Raw genomic sequence first — 16681 nt, 5'->3', positions numbered from 1 at the left:
AAGTCAACTATATGGCCATCGTTAAGCTGGATGACGTCATCCACCCCATTTGGATTTTTTATTTGTTTGGCCTACATATAGTCATGATATGACTCTTTTGTGCATTTGATTGAATTTTTCCAAGCGATTACCGTGACCGAGAGAATCAATGAATTTGATAAGGCTGAAAACAAATGCATTAAATGGCAGGTCTGCGAAAGAAAGTATTGTCAGTGCGGAAAGTAAGAAAATGCGGCGAGTGTTGTGTGATAGGAAATAATCAGTCGGGATTGTTCGCGACGCTTATTTCCAGCAAGTTTGGCAACGTCATTAAGACAAAGCCCTAATTTTACCCCTTTGTTCCCGTCCTCTTTTTCTCTGTTTTGACTAATATTGTATCAATCTTTAAGCTGTCATGGTGTCGATCGGGCTGGCTGGCAGCCAGCTCTTTGGTCACTTTTTGACTCTTTTCTTCGGTGTATATAACCGAAATCCGTGTTAACTTCCCTAAAACTTCTCTTTCTTGTCGAGATGGCTGGCAACCATCTCTCCCAACCCCCCGTACATTCGTCAGTGTGCATAACTGAATCTCTCTTTTACTTGTGGCAAACCGGAATACAAATCCCTTTGTGTGTCTTCCAACAAACTCCGCTTCGGTAGGCTTTTTGACTATACTAAAACTAATTCGATGCAGAGACGATTCTGAGCCTCCCGAACAGGGATCGTAGTCTGTGCCACTCTCAGGGGTCAAGTAGGCCTTTGTCAAGATTATCCAAACCCTTTAACAGAATTTTGACGAACAACATTTGTTATTCTACTTATTTCGTTTTTATTTTCCATGTTCACAGTAAACATTTTCATTTTCTATTTTGTTTACAGATAGGCGATGAGTACGTGGCAGTGGATTTCTTGGATGGCGAAAGATAACGTCAATATATAGCTGAATGAGTGTATTGCAGAATTGAAAGAGCCTATTGGCAGATCTTTGTAAAGGTTCAAAATTCAATTTTGGTACGTACCTCAGTTGTAATGGTAAACTAATTATCTGCTCACCTGAAATTAAATTGATCTGTAAATTTGATATTAGTCTGCAGCTCACGATCCCTAGCAGCAGCTTTGATAACTACGAGACCGCAACGCTGCAATTCTTATCATCCCACATCTCTACGTGGGAATTCCTTCGTTGAATTTTAGACATTCGACTGAATGGGTCGTTTGTCGTCTTCCAAAAATAAATAAAAGGTAGGTGCCTTTTTTTACATATTTGAATCAGTAGTTTGAAAGACAAGGCTTAGTAATGACGACTTTGATAAAGTAGCACTAATTAAATTTTCCATCGTGGTTCGCTTTTCTAATCGAATTTGTGGTCAAGAAATTTATGTCATTTCCTCTCGCTCTCAACACGTTTAGCAGTGGCGTGAAGAGGTTATTTTTACGTGATTCACGGATGGGTAACGCTATTTTGATTCATTCATCCCTCCTTCCGGGCCATCTGAAACTATATTAGTATTTAATTATTTATAAAAAATATATTCAACCGTGCAAACTTAGCGAGTAGTATTGTCTGATCATGAGGCGCTTGCAATCTTCCTTATGCATTGTTATCTCGTGATGGAACTCCGAAATCCTTCTACCTTCTTAATCCGATAATTGTTTCGATGGGTTTTTTCGGGATCGTCAATCATCGAACAGCGTGGGGTAGGACTCCCGTTGATTCACATTGATTTTCATTTGAAAATACTTCAGCGCGTTGTAGCTATGGGCAATCCATTCAGAAAGGATTTTGTTTTTTTTTCTTTTTAACCGCGTCCGTATTCGATGAAAAATGTCACCCAGTGTGGCTTTTATCATCGAATCCCGTTTAAATTTAGTTTCCTAACAAATACGAAAATAGGAAGCAGTTTGAAATTTAAATTTGGGCTAAGAATTCTTTTATTTTGTTGTTCTATTTTGCTCTCTTTTGACCTTACCATACTGCTGCAGTTCGTCTTCAATAGCACAAACAATTCCAAAGTGTGTCAGGTAATTTTGAAGGGACACCACCATAAGGTAATATTCTTTGAAATTTTTTTATCATTATAGGCCTAGCACTAAACATTTTTTGTCAACATTCCATGGTTAAGACTATGTAAAATGAACTTGAGGAATACGATCTTGTTCCGTTAACAGTGGTAAAAGTTAATAGATTTTTTTTATTGACCAATTAATTTTGTTGTTGTTTAATTTTAGGAACAAATCAACAGAATGGCACACAATTCTACTTGTGTCGAGTTCATTGAGCTTTTAGTGCTAGCTGCGTTTCCTGATCGTTATTTTGAAGACCACAGTTTTGCTGGTATGACGAACGTGCAATTCATTGGACTCTTTCGTAATGGCATTTCTTTTTCATCATATTTATTCAAATTTTTGTATTTAATTGCATCTACAGAAATCATCGGAAGGTATTTCGAAACTGCAATCTTGTCGGGGAAAACATTGAAGTTGTCGTTGCCTTGCAACCACGAGGCCAAAAGGGAGGTCGCCACCATAATGGAAAAAGAGATCAACTTTTGGAAAAGAGAAAATGGTTATAGCAGATCTAAGGAGCCTGTTATCCACAACGCTCAACAACAAGACCGAAGTGGTAATGACCGAGAAGTAGGCGTAATTCAATTAAGTGAGGTAATATTGTGAATTAATCTTTTGAAACCCAACCAAATTGTAATATTCTATTCGATTATAGAGAGAGCTGGATGCACTTGCTTTCAAGGCGGATAGTGTTGGTTTCATTGGCAAAGTTACCTTAGCCGCTTTTCCAGAGAATTATTTTTTGAAGACGGAAAATACATCAAAGTCACTCAGTCCGCGACTCCGATTCAATTTATGGTATTTTCATATTCGAAGCATATTTAGTCTTTAGATAATAACCATTTTGTCTACAGAGATGGTGATAAAGAATATCTCCCAAGTTAAGCGACGTGGAAAGCCTAGTGTCCCGATATCGAAAGAAGCTGTTTTTCCAGTTATATATAAGAAAATCAGGACTTTCTGTGCGAGCTACCGTTAAAATTCTTATCTGTTGCTTGTAGGCCGTTGGCAGTGAAGACGGAACAGTCGGTTGTCACCAGCTGATATTTAGCACCGTTCACGGTCTCTATAAAGAACGCTACGCATTCAGGTATTGTTAAGTAGGGATCGTATGAATGAGCTTAATTTACAATGCCGTTTTACTTTGTTATTTCGAAAAATAGAGAACATCTGACAGACGTGGTAGTCCACCACTTACTGACGGAGGATAAAAGTGCGCGTCTGTTGCCGTGACCTTATCAAGAAAATCGCCATCTACAAAAATCGCTTAGCGGTAAGTCGTCGTGCATTGCGCAGGAATATGTGACCGGATGATGATGTCTTGTTATTGTTGGATTCTTCTAGATCCAACTGCAAGAAAAACTCATGATTTGCGAGCAACAGGAAGGCGAACAGCTGCACTATGTCATCAAGGAAAAAATCAGCCAGAATTTCGAATGCAGCCTTATGGTAATTTGTACCAACCACATCATTCTGTGTCACGTAAATCTTTTATGATTTTCTTTGCAAAATTTTTATCTAACGTATCACATCTGTCTGGGTTTTTTTGTGTTTCGTTCAGGAAAAGAAACTGCAGTCGGTGAACTTTCAGGGCGTCAAGGAACACGAGTGGACGTTGGATTCACCCGGGCGCTACATAAAAATTGTCGGCGGCCAACAAAGAAGGTCTCCTTCCTGCTCGAGTTCCTGCTAGGCTTGAAGAAAGGCCAGGTGTCCAAAATATTTTTATATAACCCTTTCCCGTTGGAGTTGCTCAAGATCAACGTTCCTATCCGCTGCCTGGACTTGAGCTCTTCACGCCAAAAGATGGCCATTGTAGATGACAACCATACCTGCTCCGTCTATCAATTGAGCAACAGTGAATTGATTTCTCAGGTAGTTCCAAAACTTTTTCCCAGATTCAAACTTCAAACAGAACAATTTTCAACTAAATTGTGTATAATGTAGGAGCCACATGCTAATAGCGTCGCTTGGAACATTCGCTGCGAAGACATGCTTTGCTTTTCGGGTTGGAACTGGTTGAACATAAAAGCATCGAATTTTTCCTGTCACCAGCAAAAGTTTCAAGGCTACGTCGTAGGATTCTACGGTGCCAAAATCTTTTGCTTGCAGGGATAGAGCATGACCACCCTTCAGGTGCCTCTATCAGCACCCATGTACCAGTATCTTGACCGTAAACTCTACCGCGAAGCTTATGAAGTGGCTTGTATGGGCGTGACGGAGGCCGACTGGTCAGAGCTGGCACACGAGCCGGTCAATGCGCTGGAACTGGACATTGCCAAACAGGCGTTCCAACGTATCCAGGACTACAAATACCTGGAGCTGATGGAATCTATTGCCAATCAGAAGCGGCTGGGAGGACCACAGGCGAATATCAACCACAATGTCTTTATCGGCGACATCCTTGCATGGCAGGGAAAGTTCAACGAAGCGGCTCGCTTGAACCGCAAGTGCGGCCGTAGCGACAAGGCGGTGGCTCTCTTCACCGAATTTGCGCCTTTTCAATCAAGCCCAGGAGTATCTCAGCGAAGACAGTACGACCGAACGGATGAACATCCTGAAAAAAGAGGGCGGATTGGGCGCAAGATATTCACGATCCGCGAGCCGCAGCAGGAATGTACCTGAATGCCGGTGAAATTTTCAAAGCTGTTGAGATTATCGCTGCCAACGGATGGACATCCATGTGAGTCGATTAGTAAATCAGTTTTGAAATGATCCTGGACTAAAAAATGTTTTAAATGTTTCTACAGTTTGCGGATAACTGTTGTAGTCTTTATGCACAGTTGAAACTTTTTTTGTATTGCATAGTCAAGATTACATTTTTTTTGTAATCAACTTAAAAAAAATGTAAAGTATTGGCCTTGTAAAAACTGCAGAAGATATAAAGGGTAATGACTACTTTGATTGATTAAGACATTTGTTATTCTGTATGCGCCTATACGCGTTTGTCTGTAGTAAGCGCTATGCTAACATGGTACTAGTGCCCAATCGCTTATCAATTATTTAGGCTACACTTTGAATTGATTTCAGTTCAAGGTGAGCGCTTAATGAAATTGGTTTCTTACAAGAATCATTAGGTCATAAATTAACAAGCTGCCTTATTATCATGACGGACAACTGGAATGCACGATTTAATGTGGCCAATATGTCAGATTGTTTGTAATCGACACAACTTGTGCTAGTATTTACTCGCCGGTAATTAACAGGTAGAATGAGCCGTTTAAACTCCCCCCCCCCCCTGTGGGATTGATTTGGAGCAGAGGAAATGCGACGTGGCTACGACTGGCCTTTTAAAAACGGCTGGGATACAAAAAAGTTGATAGTACAAAGCGCATATAAAATCAAATTTATAAAATACTCAAGATGAATATGTAAACAACAGTTGTAAATCACTTTTTGAACGAAGGTTCACCTGTAACAGGTTGATTATTAAAAAATCGATCTTTTGCACGATAGGGACTTAAAGATACACTAAACGGCCGTAGAAGCTAAAAAAATTAAACTAGCGCGCGTGCGCCCATGAGATGGCGTTTACGATACGCAAACTGATTGTGTTTGCGAATATGATTATTAGGCCTGTATGCATATAATGATTGACATTTATTTTGAATATGGCCACGTTATTGGGCATCTCATTACTTCCCGGGAATAATGGCTATCTATGCCAATTTGAGATTTGTTATGAAATAAATTGTAAAGTTGCAATATTCTTGGAAAAATAATTGTAAAATAGCCGAAAATAACGGAATGGTGTTCGTTTGTTTTTCTTTTCCTTTTCCACACATATTTAAAAATAAAAATAAAACATTTTTTGGCTTATCAGCTTTTTAATTCAAGGTTCACTTTTACTTACATCTGAATAAGAAGTCGATTTATAAGATGCATTGGCGATTTTTAATGGCAGTGGTGTTGGCGTTGGCGAGGCGAGGCGAGGCATTGGCGAGTTTATAAATTTATCGCCTAATACAACGTACCCTGCGTGTACTTCAAACCCGTACAACATAAGTTACAAAACCTATTTAGTTCAAAGTCCGCGCTTACATATCAGGATTTCTTTTTAAATACTTTACAAAAGGAGGATAAATATAATATATATTTATATATATTATAAATTATTATATTATATATTATTTAGTATTATAAATTTAGTGTTGTAATTTGAAATTTTAATGTTTTCCCCATTTCATTTCAGATTGTATCTGGACTGGTCAACCCAAATCAATACCATTTATCAAGAAGTGAAGTAACGGAATCCATCTCTTTGTAATGAAGCATTTTTATTATATTTTACTATCACTTTCCTTAAATTATAATATGCACTTTTAATCGGCTCAATAGTGTTACCAGCACCCATTCCTTGGAAATGTCAAATGCTGATAAACAAAAGCAGAACAACAATTCCGATTATATCTCCTACAACAGTGATAACGTCAGTCATCGCGGTAGTCTTCAAGGCAGTATACGTGAAAAAAATTAGCTCCCGTTGTTTTAATTCAAATAACATTTTTTTTTAAATTTTTCACGTCGGCTGATCACGGACTCAATTTCCTTTTGTTTCTGTAGAATACTTAAAATCTTATAGTAGACTTACAACTTAATTAATTAATTGGCATATTAGTATTTGTCTCGCAAAAAGTAATAGCCGGATACAGCTCCCAATTGCCAATTTTTTGCGGAAAAAGGAAGACGTACTGTCTCTTCAGAAGATCTGAAAGGAGTGCAATCTTCTCAATGTATATTACAATTTAGAAGCTTGTTAATATTAGCTCATTCGAAAAAAGAAACAAACATCAGCCGCTTATTTTTGAATGCCTGTTTCTATTGCTCTATATACTTGCTGCTATAGTGTATTTCAATTGACGCGATCGCTCCGATTCCGTAATAATACATTTATGATCCAAATTCCAATCTAGCGTTGTCTTTCTTTCATTATTATATTTTATTATTTTTTTTTTCTCGTCGAATTCCTTTTAGTCCGATAAGCTCAAACTTCAAATTATCCTACTATACCCGCAGATACTTTTACTAAGCAGAAATTAATTGGTATGTACCCCACTTAACAATCGATAATGCATTAAAATCTTTTAGAATCAGTATATTACAAGATTATTCGTCTATGTCTAAGTCTTTTATGAAGTCCCAAGAGATATTTCTTCCAAGAATGCCTTGAACAAATTGTGATTGTACTTAAAAGACAGGAAGAGAATTATTTTATTTTTTGTCATTTTCAAGGATATATGCGGAAAATTAAGTTTTTAATCGTTTTCACGTGCTGTTTTTTAAATATTAATCTCCGATCTCGTACGTACGTCCTTGATAAATAGGCCTGCCTATGCTTTATATATATAATAATCTTCTTGAAACATAAAATAAAAGTTTCTACAGTCAATTGTTATTTTAAATTTATTCAAGCTTTAATCGCTACTCATTTGAAACTGAATTGACCAGGAATTGACATCATCCACAAAAATTAATTTTGCATCGAACTTCGAAAAAAAATATATTTTTTAAATGATGGGCGATTCCTCTTTAAATTTACAAAAAAGTAAAGCTATAGGGTAATTCAGTTACTTATTTTTACGTTTTTTTTTTTTTTTTTATTTGGAAACGACTTTTTAACAATCTCTCTTTAGAAGAAGGATTTTTTGTGTTTGTTTTTTTGTGTTGTAATGTTTGTTTTTTTAATCTAAACTACTATTGATAGTTTTTTTTTTACAAAACCGTCAGTCGACGGAATGAATTTTGATGAATTTTGATGAATGAATGAATTTAGGATATGCTACCACTCCATATATTCAGAAAATATGCTGGTAGTCCATTCAATTGAAGCATGGGGTATAATAATCTTTCCTGTTTATAAAGGGAAAATGTATTTATGCTGTACACCAACAATTCTTTTTGCTTACCACATACACACTGCTGCAAATGTCTATGTATTTCTGAGACTTAGAGGGGAATGGTGTAATTCTTATAACCTTAGTCTCATCTTCACTGAGTTTTTAGGGATTTAGAGAATTGTAGTACCTTTAAAATGCATAGATTAATAATAAAATAACAATAACAAATATGCGCAGGGTGGCAGAGTCTTATTATAAAAAAAAGTTGATAACAAACTGAAGCGAATCTGTGAACGGAAACGGGTCCGCTCACTGATTAGAACAACGCGCTGATTTGTCAGAAATCGGTCAACTGAAACGAATCCGATTATGAATCAGCTAGAGGCGCTAGAGGGTAGGCATAACGTTATTGCCTTCATGCGACTCTAGCGTAAGAGAACGGAAACCAATCCGTTCTACGGCCCTCAAAAAATCCGTTTTTTAACGAAACGGAATCGGATCAGTATCAGTTCACTGGTGAAGACTGTGTTGTTTCCCAGGTAGAACGTCGATGCTTCTACTAACACGAACAGAAAAGTTTTTTTCAGGGACTTGTGCGTCCGTCTTCTGCTTCGTCCGCTGAGTCTGAAGGGCGTGTAGGGTTTCTAAAATGTGGAAACCAAACGCGGAAAGCCATGCAACTACAACTAAAACCTCCATGCGGAACTGTAGTAGAAGTATTTGGGACTGAAAACTGATTCCTTATCAATTACGTGAAATAGTGCTAATCAATATCATAGTGATTCAAAGAAAATAAGTTACCCATACTTTCCATTAATTCCTTAACATTCCTTCCGGATAACGGACAGAAAGCGCTATATAATACATTTAATATATACATTTAAAATAATTATTTCACTAAATGCTTTGATTATTTTCTACACTTTTAAGTGTTCTTTGCTTGGACAACAAATTCGCCAATTTTTTGGTTCACAAAACGTCGCTAGCTCTGCATTGACGTTTTGGCGTTTTAGTTGTTCCGCTTTTTAGTTGCCCGCAGATTAGAAAGTGACGACGTGTGAAAGAATAATAACCAGCAGAGGATAACAAATGTGTCTGGTGTGTATGTAAAGAAACACTGCCCAGTGCCCACCCACCCTATATCATATGCTATGCTGGACGCTACTATACACATCGCTCTATCCGTCAACCAACCACCCGAAATAATCCCCAACGTGTCGAAGGAGGAAATATTCAGCTAATAATGTCCATATAAGGAGCTCTTATTTAAAATACAATCGCAATTCGATCTGTAATACTAGACATTAAACACTGAGGAATTTTAGCTCCTTGCTTAATGTAGCACGAATAAAAAAAGACGGCATCGCACGTCGAGCTGTTTATAGAAGCGATTTTGGCCATTTCCTTGACAGCTGCGATAACGTTTCCATTAGATACGCCAGGATGAGAGCGCCAGACGTAAACCACATAGACCGTTCCGCCCAAAATGGTCACCAAGGCGACATAGACCAGCAGGAAAAACAATCCAATTGCCGATTTGCTCACTTTCGCTTCTTCCCCGTCATCATCAACAAATGTATTATTTGCCACTAATTACGAAAATGTGATCGTCGTCTGGTCTCGTCTTGTTTTGTGTCTCGTGTCGTGTCCCTTCATAGAATGGAATTTGTTTAATTTAATCAAATCGGAATCGGAACAGCAAACCTGAAAAACGTCTTCGTTGGATACAGGAATCGAAGTTGGAGAGAGAGACTTGGATATTTCTGATGATGACGCGATAACATCTTCTGTTGACTGAATTGATCCATTATTATCAGTTACGATCGGCAGTTCCAAATCGGAATCGGAACAGCAAACCTGAAAAACGTCTTCGTTGGATACAGGAATCGAAGTTGGAGAGAGAGACTTGGATATTTCTGATGATGACGCGATAACTTCTTCTGTTGACTGAATTGATCCATTATTATCAGTTACGATCGGCAGTCCCAAATCGGAATCGGAACAGCAAACCTGAAAAACGTCTTCGTTGGATACAGGAATCGAAGTTGGAGAGAGAGATTTGGATCTTTTCGCTCGGAACAGCTGATGAAGACTCAGAACTGCCTCCAAGACCACGTGATAATGCGGGCAACCAGGTCGGCGCTTACAACGGGTTAAACCCGCCCTCCCCACACGCACTCCATCTGCTGTGAGGTTAACTACATCATATGCACAAAATAACCCACGTGTCTTAACTCCCCTCACGCTTTCCACCCTCTTATTGAAAACTCGGCCATCACACAAATATACAAGTCACCTTGGCCATCCATCCTAGGGATCTTCGTAAAATTATATCCATCCACCGTAACCTCGTCCATGATAAAAAAACAACAATAAAAACAGCAAAAGAAACACTTGGGACAACTAATCCAAAAATCTCCCTGCAGAACAGTTGTCGGACACGTCTCTTCGCTAGAAAAAGAAATCACAGAGAGGGAATTGTTGTCTACTCCTTTCCCAACTCAGCTTTATTATAAAAAGCTAAATAATTCGTTAAAAAACAATACAGACTTTTTAGATATATATTATTTATCGTCTCCAATAACTTTTTATACCAAAAGTCTTCATTATTTATGACTTTTAACTTAAAAAACTGGAATCTAATGGACCTCGCCGAGCCGTCGTGGCAACACCGCGAGCCGTCAAAACAAAAATCCAGATTTATATTCTATTTAAACTTCAATATTCAACATATAACTATACAGCCTTTATGTAAACATAATATTTATCATCCCCACAAACTTTTTATACAACTTATATTCATTATTTACAGCTTTTTGCTATAAAAATCATGAATTTTATGACCCTCGCCGGGCTGCAAGACCAAGCTGCGACTTGGCTTTAAAATATTCAGCGTTAAAACTATACAGTCTTTACGGAATTATATTATTTATCATCCCCACTAACTCTTCTACTAATAATAATCTTCATCATTTTTCACTTTTTAACATAAACAGCTCATTTTTCATTAAACTCTCAATGCCGGACATGACAGCGTTGCGAGCTGTTAAACCAATCCTAACTTAATATTTTATAAATAACTTGAAAAAACCAACATATAAGCTTTACAACCTTTATATTTTAACTATATTTATCTATATCTATATTTATATATATCTATCACTTCTCACTTCTAAAACAAAATCAAAATTGGGGAGAAACGGTTAATCAAGTGAATGTTTGAAAAAAAAAACGTTTCACAACATACACACGCACTACCAAACACGTACACACAAATAAGGAGGGAGAATGAGAAGAAATAAAAAAAAAGGAAATTAATTAATGACATTAATACAGTAATCAAAGGAAATTGGACGTAGAAAATATTATTTAAAAAAATTCCTTTGCCTCTGCTCCCTCATCATCCTCCGGTACCGTTACTTCTACGACCACCGGTGCCGTCAGAGAACGGTCCATGGGCGCCCAAGTGGCCATTTCAAAACAACGTGAAACAGTCGGACCCGCAAGTCTTCTGGCCAGGACTGTCCTGATTTCATGCACGCCACGATCGCGTGTCCATTGAGAATTTGATGTTATAAAACCCACAATTAGCACGAAGACTTTCAATAAAGCCCCGAGCCGAGATCTCACAATTACCAAGGTAATTCAAGACCTGCTCCAGCTTCAAGGGCCCTACTACGGTCAACAGTCCCTCTCTGTAGAAAGGGTGGATGAAGCACCATCAAACGCATTCTCCACTTTACATAAAGAAGGACAAAATCTGTCATATTAGTCCGTTCATAGCCCTCTTCGTCACCAACAGGGAAACGATGCGTGTGAGCTTCCCAAGGATCGCTCGTAATAGCCCGACAATTAATCTGGACTACCTCCGACAAAAACCCTTGAGCCTCGTCGGGGTGAAGATACAACACCTTTTCTCACGTCATGCCAGGCTCCTCAGCGCCAACACTTGGAAAGCTATTCTTCACTCCTCACAAACATCATCGGCTGATTCAGCATCGTCCGGTTCATCTTGAATCGACTCCCCTTGAATATTTGGACTGATTGTAATAGTTCAACAGGAATATACATTGAGATATATTACTTCATACTCCATTGGGATATATTACCTGGTCGAAGAACAACTTTTGGGAATGGGATACAGTATAAGGTATAAGTCTACATAAATAATACAGTATAAGGTATTACATAGGAACATCAGTGCATAAGCTACACACGAGAATAAAATACTTCACGACTGAGATACGTGAGTAAGGAACATAATTACTGCGAGAACCTGGGCCTATTTACAGTATACTGGTCGATTAGCGAATACACGAGCTCTTCTTGGCTTATAACAGACAAATTGGTTTGGTTGCAACATGGAGGCCGCCAGCCGACGACCATCGATACAACCTCCACCAGAAGAGAGAGCGATGCTCACAGTTGCAGTGAGGAAAACTATGGCTTAGTTGCGTAGAAAGAGAAGGTGATTGAGAATGGGCGTGAAGACATTAGTGTCGCTAAAATTGACTCACTCTCACCTGGACGACAGGAGAGAGGAGGGAAGGAGACCCAAGATCAACTGGACTCGTTAAGCTGTAAGACGGGCAAAGAAGATCATAGGGCCTAGAGCTAGGCAAACGGACGAAGAGAAAGATACACGGTAGACTAAACATGCATAGTAAAAGCAAAACGGCCAAAAACACACCTCAGCTCATCGTTTAACCTCTCCCTAAGTGTTTTTGTTTAAAATCGTTTTTTGCTTGAAGTAGTAATGTTTACACTGAAATAACTGAAGGTACTCGTGCTCAGTAAAATTATGAAGCAGCCATTGAATCGATTTCTGAAACTTGGACACCATCAACATACTTAAATGATAAAAAATTAGAGGCAGACATTTTGCTTGTGTGAAGACCAAAATTCTTCCTGACATATATGATGTTCTGTTGATAGTATCTAATGCTATTCATGGTTTTTATTAAAGGCGTTTCTTAAAAATTCAGCTTTGATTTCTTAAAATTATCCAAAGTAATCTTAATCAGTAATCTCGAGAAAAAATTATTATTCATATTCTTTTAGGAAAAGCTTAATGCCGTAAATTGACGAACAGAATGCCACCGATTGCCAAGGAATTCAGAGTTCAAAGAAGTTTTTAACCAGTTAAAAAAATGAATCAGATCCATCATATGACTGATGTCAAGATCCTGAAATTGGCCTAAAACGAAGTATTTGAGATGGATACATCATCGGATTTCTTGAATCGTTTACTCAATTTATGTAAGTCAAGGTAGATTCGAAGCAGTTTAGAAAATTTTAAGAAAAATTCTTGTGATTTCTGTGAGACGTATTCAGATGTATAGAACAAAAAAATTAATTAAGCAAGATGTTTTATTTATTGAAATGAAATTGTCTGTTTTCAAATCTACATGGATGAAGCGGAATAAGCTAATCCTCTAGGTAGTAAGAAGGGGAAACACAAAGTCTCTATTTGGTACTGGGCTGGGAAATCTCCTCCTTAAATTTCGTTCATCTCTAAGATCAATTTAATCGCTGGGCATTGTAAGTAGTGATTTACTTAAACAGCGTGGAGTCTATACTTTCTTGCGTCATTTTATAGAAGACATGATTAGTTTGCCTAAAGGCTTGACTTTAACAGTTCGGAAAGAGTGTAGGAGGTGTGGTATGGGATTCTGTTATATTTTGCAAGAGATATCCCTGCCTCTAATCATGTTGCTGGTTTTAAAGTGGGGTAGTTCTTGCAAACTTACCTTGTAGAATTTGTATGATTGAGAAAGACAAACTTGAGAGTATACATCAAGAGTCGCAATGTATTATCAGAGACAAGGTTTCACCTGAAATTCAATTTCAGCAAATTGACAATGGATTTGAATTCAAAGTTACTAGCGATACTTTTTCAACCAAGTTCGGTGTAAATGGTATATGCTTTCTAAACTGTCTTAGTTATTTGGAACCCAAAAAGTTCTTTTTTTCCACGACCTCATGAATATGTCAAATGAAAGTATTTTAAACCGATGTGCCTGTTAAGTTAGGATACAACCTTGATTTGAATCCAGAAAATGAACTAAACATTGATGATGTCAGTTACGACATTTCCACGATGAAATTCGGTTGAGCGTACACAATTTCACCCCCATAAGACTGAATGAAGTTCTGGAATTAAGAAAATAATCTTTTTCTTCATTCAAAATGCACAGTAGATATGTGTTTAGGTATCATATCTTATGCGATTTTGTAAACAATGATAATCCCTTTGTCGCTTTTCTACTTTTACTCGGAATTGTTGCATCCCTTCAATGCTAGTCTTTTACAGAAAAAAGATCTAGGTTTCAATTAATTCAATTAATATTGAACGACATAATACTAACAATGTTTTACTCTACCCAAAGGATGCTGGCGTGGGGGGGGGGGCTGTCATCCAAAACCCCAAAACTACATTCGCTGATCCAATTCCTTAACCAGATTAGATTATTTGGTCCAACACGCTTTGCTTGATGTTTTATATATGAATCTCAGAATTCCCCATTCAACAAAATTATGAGGAAAAACAGTAACTATCACAATGTTCCTTGGTCATTGGCCAATTTCCACGAGAAATTTGAAGGTGTTTATTTTGGTATGAATGATGATGTCAAAATGATTTTTGATTCCAATGGAAACTGTCTTGTTCTTGTAAAACACTGTCGTTATTATTATCGTTTATTATTAAAATCGAATGATTTCAATAAAGATAATGAAATCTGATATGTGACAAAATTCGCTTTGTGGTAGGATTTTTCGTGTTGGAACCGTCTTTCAACGTCATTTTCAGTTTTGGATAAAGGTATTCTGTTTTTTGAATCTCTGATTACTCGATTGGAGAGTGGGATTGTATCTGTAAATAATGGCATAATAGAAACATGTTATTTTTTTTAGATTGCTTCGCCTATGTAGTTATCCCCCCCCCAAAAAAATGCATTGTAATCAACAGCAGTGATTTATTTTATAATGTTCCTCTTCATTCTATAATATAATTAATATATTATTTTGAAAAAAAAACTCTTGTAAGTGATTTTTAACTATTATCACATGCAGTAAGTTTATCTTTTGTTTTTGGCTAATCAAATAACTAACGATTGCAAATACAATTTGAAATGTAATGTTTTTTTTATAATAGTGGTTTTCATCACGAAATAACTTTAACTGATTGTGAATGATAACTCTTATTCTGTTTTTAAATGTATCAGCATAGGTATCAGTATAGGTCATAGAGTTTTGTACTTGATTTTCATGCGTGTTGTGAGTAATAAAAAACTATGCTTAGCTTACTAGCAATCGACATTTTTTTTACCTTGTTTGATATCTATTACAATTGGTTAAGTAGTTACTACTTCCTGTTTAATCATGATTAAAGTATTTAATGGGAAACCTACTAGGTACCGCCGACGCTGCCGCAAATTCCAATTGGGGGCAAAACAATCCACCAACAGCCGTCTTCGTTCCAGCAACAGCCGTTCTCGTTCCAGTAAAATGTTAAACCTCAACCGGTCGTGTATGTCCCGGACGCGTGGATTTTTACCGTCAGTCGACATGACTTTCCGCCAACATCTCGTCCGTCATCTAGGCAACCGAAAGTTGAGCCGCCGAAATTTCATGGAAATCCGAGGAACTAAACGGTGTTCAAACAGTCGTTCAAGGTATAATTTCATGATACCTGTTTCAGCGACGCGGAACGTCAACACCATCTCCAAACACAAACAAACATTGACACAAACAGTTAATTAGACATCATGGAATAAAACATTCTAGACAGTGTTAATAAAAGAAATGCTTATATACATTACCTTCGACATTGAAAATGATTAAATTTTTCTTACCCATTGTTGTCGTTGTGCTCGAGGCCAGTTCTCGTCACTAAATGACTAGGGAGTTTCCTATGAAATGGTAACGTTGGCCCTTCTTCTGCAGATATCAACGACACTACGTCGCCTTCTTCAACAGTTGCCGTATTCAAAAATTTGACTTTGACGCCGTTGATAAACGTGCCCACCATCGAATAGGACCTCAGCCAAATTTTCCCATTGGAACATTTTGTGAGCTTGCAGTGCCAATTCTCCGAGATTCGCTTATAAACGTGACGAGGGGAAGTCGTGTAGGGCACAGGCACAGCGCACAAATATCTGAGTCCAACCCTAATTGGAGCATCACCCGCTACTGATCTATGCATCATTCAGGGTCAATTAGAAAAAAAAATCAATTTTGTTACTAAAATTCAACTGTAGTCGATAAATTGCATGTTCAACTTGTGTGTCAGAGCATTTGAAAAACATTAAATCTAAATTCATGCCCATAGTTTATCAAAGACAAAAAAAAAATTTAATATTCACAGAAAAAACAAGAAATGGCCACGCCTCAAAACAAATCGAATCTCACCTATACGGAATTGGAGTATCCTGCTTTTGCGATTTCCACGCAATCCATTCCCAGATTAAAGAGTCTGTTGATTCAGCAGCAACGGCCATTGCGAAAATTAAACGTTATACCTAAACAAGCAAACAAATATCCACTCGCAAATTTCACTTGAATAATACAACAACAGGTGTTTGCTGTTAATTTAACGCGTTGTGCAGCGATTTGCTCAACATCCCAAAAAAGGGACTTTGTAGTCTTGCAATTGAGTCTTTGTTTTTCAATGTGGACAAGAGTTTGTGTGTAACGCGAAAGCAATTATCGTTGACGACTTAAATAATGGGTGCAAGCCTCTACGGCGCTAGAGTGTGTTCGACTGAACAAAGATCCCGACTGCCGGCTATGGCGTC

General features: G+C 37.6%; 1 protein-coding gene and 1 long non-coding RNA gene across 2 annotated transcripts; both read left to right on the top strand.

Annotated features, from left to right (window-relative positions):
• The first annotated feature begins 2079 nt into the window (after positions 1-2079).
• Positions 2080-2878, top strand: LOC124328679. The gene is made up of 4 exons (XM_046787475.1): positions 2080-2150; positions 2209-2347; positions 2408-2640; positions 2702-2878. The coding sequence occupies exons 2-4, from the start codon at positions 2224-2226 to the stop codon at positions 2876-2878; spliced, it is 534 nt and encodes a 177-aa protein (XP_046643431.1). The 5' UTR covers positions 2080-2150; positions 2209-2223.
• A 169-nt stretch (positions 2879-3047) lies between these two features.
• On the top strand, positions 3048-3254 carry LOC124328383. Its single transcript, XR_006916276.1, has 2 exons — positions 3048-3136; positions 3210-3254. It is a non-coding gene; the product is annotated as an uncharacterized LOC124328383 (long non-coding RNA).
• The last annotated feature ends 13427 nt before the right edge of the window (positions 3255-16681 follow it).

This window comes from Daphnia pulicaria, chromosome 3, assembly GCF_021234035.1.
Source record: "Daphnia pulicaria isolate SC F1-1A chromosome 3, SC_F0-13Bv2, whole genome shotgun sequence".
NCBI classification, from domain to species: Eukaryota; Metazoa; Arthropoda; class Branchiopoda; order Diplostraca; family Daphniidae; genus Daphnia; species Daphnia pulicaria.
This window is presented reverse-complemented; position numbering and strand designations above follow the sequence as displayed.

What these genes read in the sequence shown, in the direction of transcription:
- LOC124328679 (XM_046787475.1), top strand. Translation starts at nt 2,224, where the DNA reads ATGGCACACAATTCTACTTGTGTCGAGTTCATTGAGCTTTTAGTGCTA. An exon ending in GCAATTCATTGGACTCTTTC is followed by an intron (nt 2,348 to 2,407) that starts GTAATGGCATTT and finishes TTGCATCTACAG; the next exon opens with AAATCATCGGAAGGTATTTC. An exon ending in GCGTAATTCAATTAAGTGAG is followed by an intron (nt 2,641 to 2,701) that starts GTAATATTGTGA and finishes ATTCGATTATAG; the next exon opens with AGAGAGCTGGATGCACTTGC.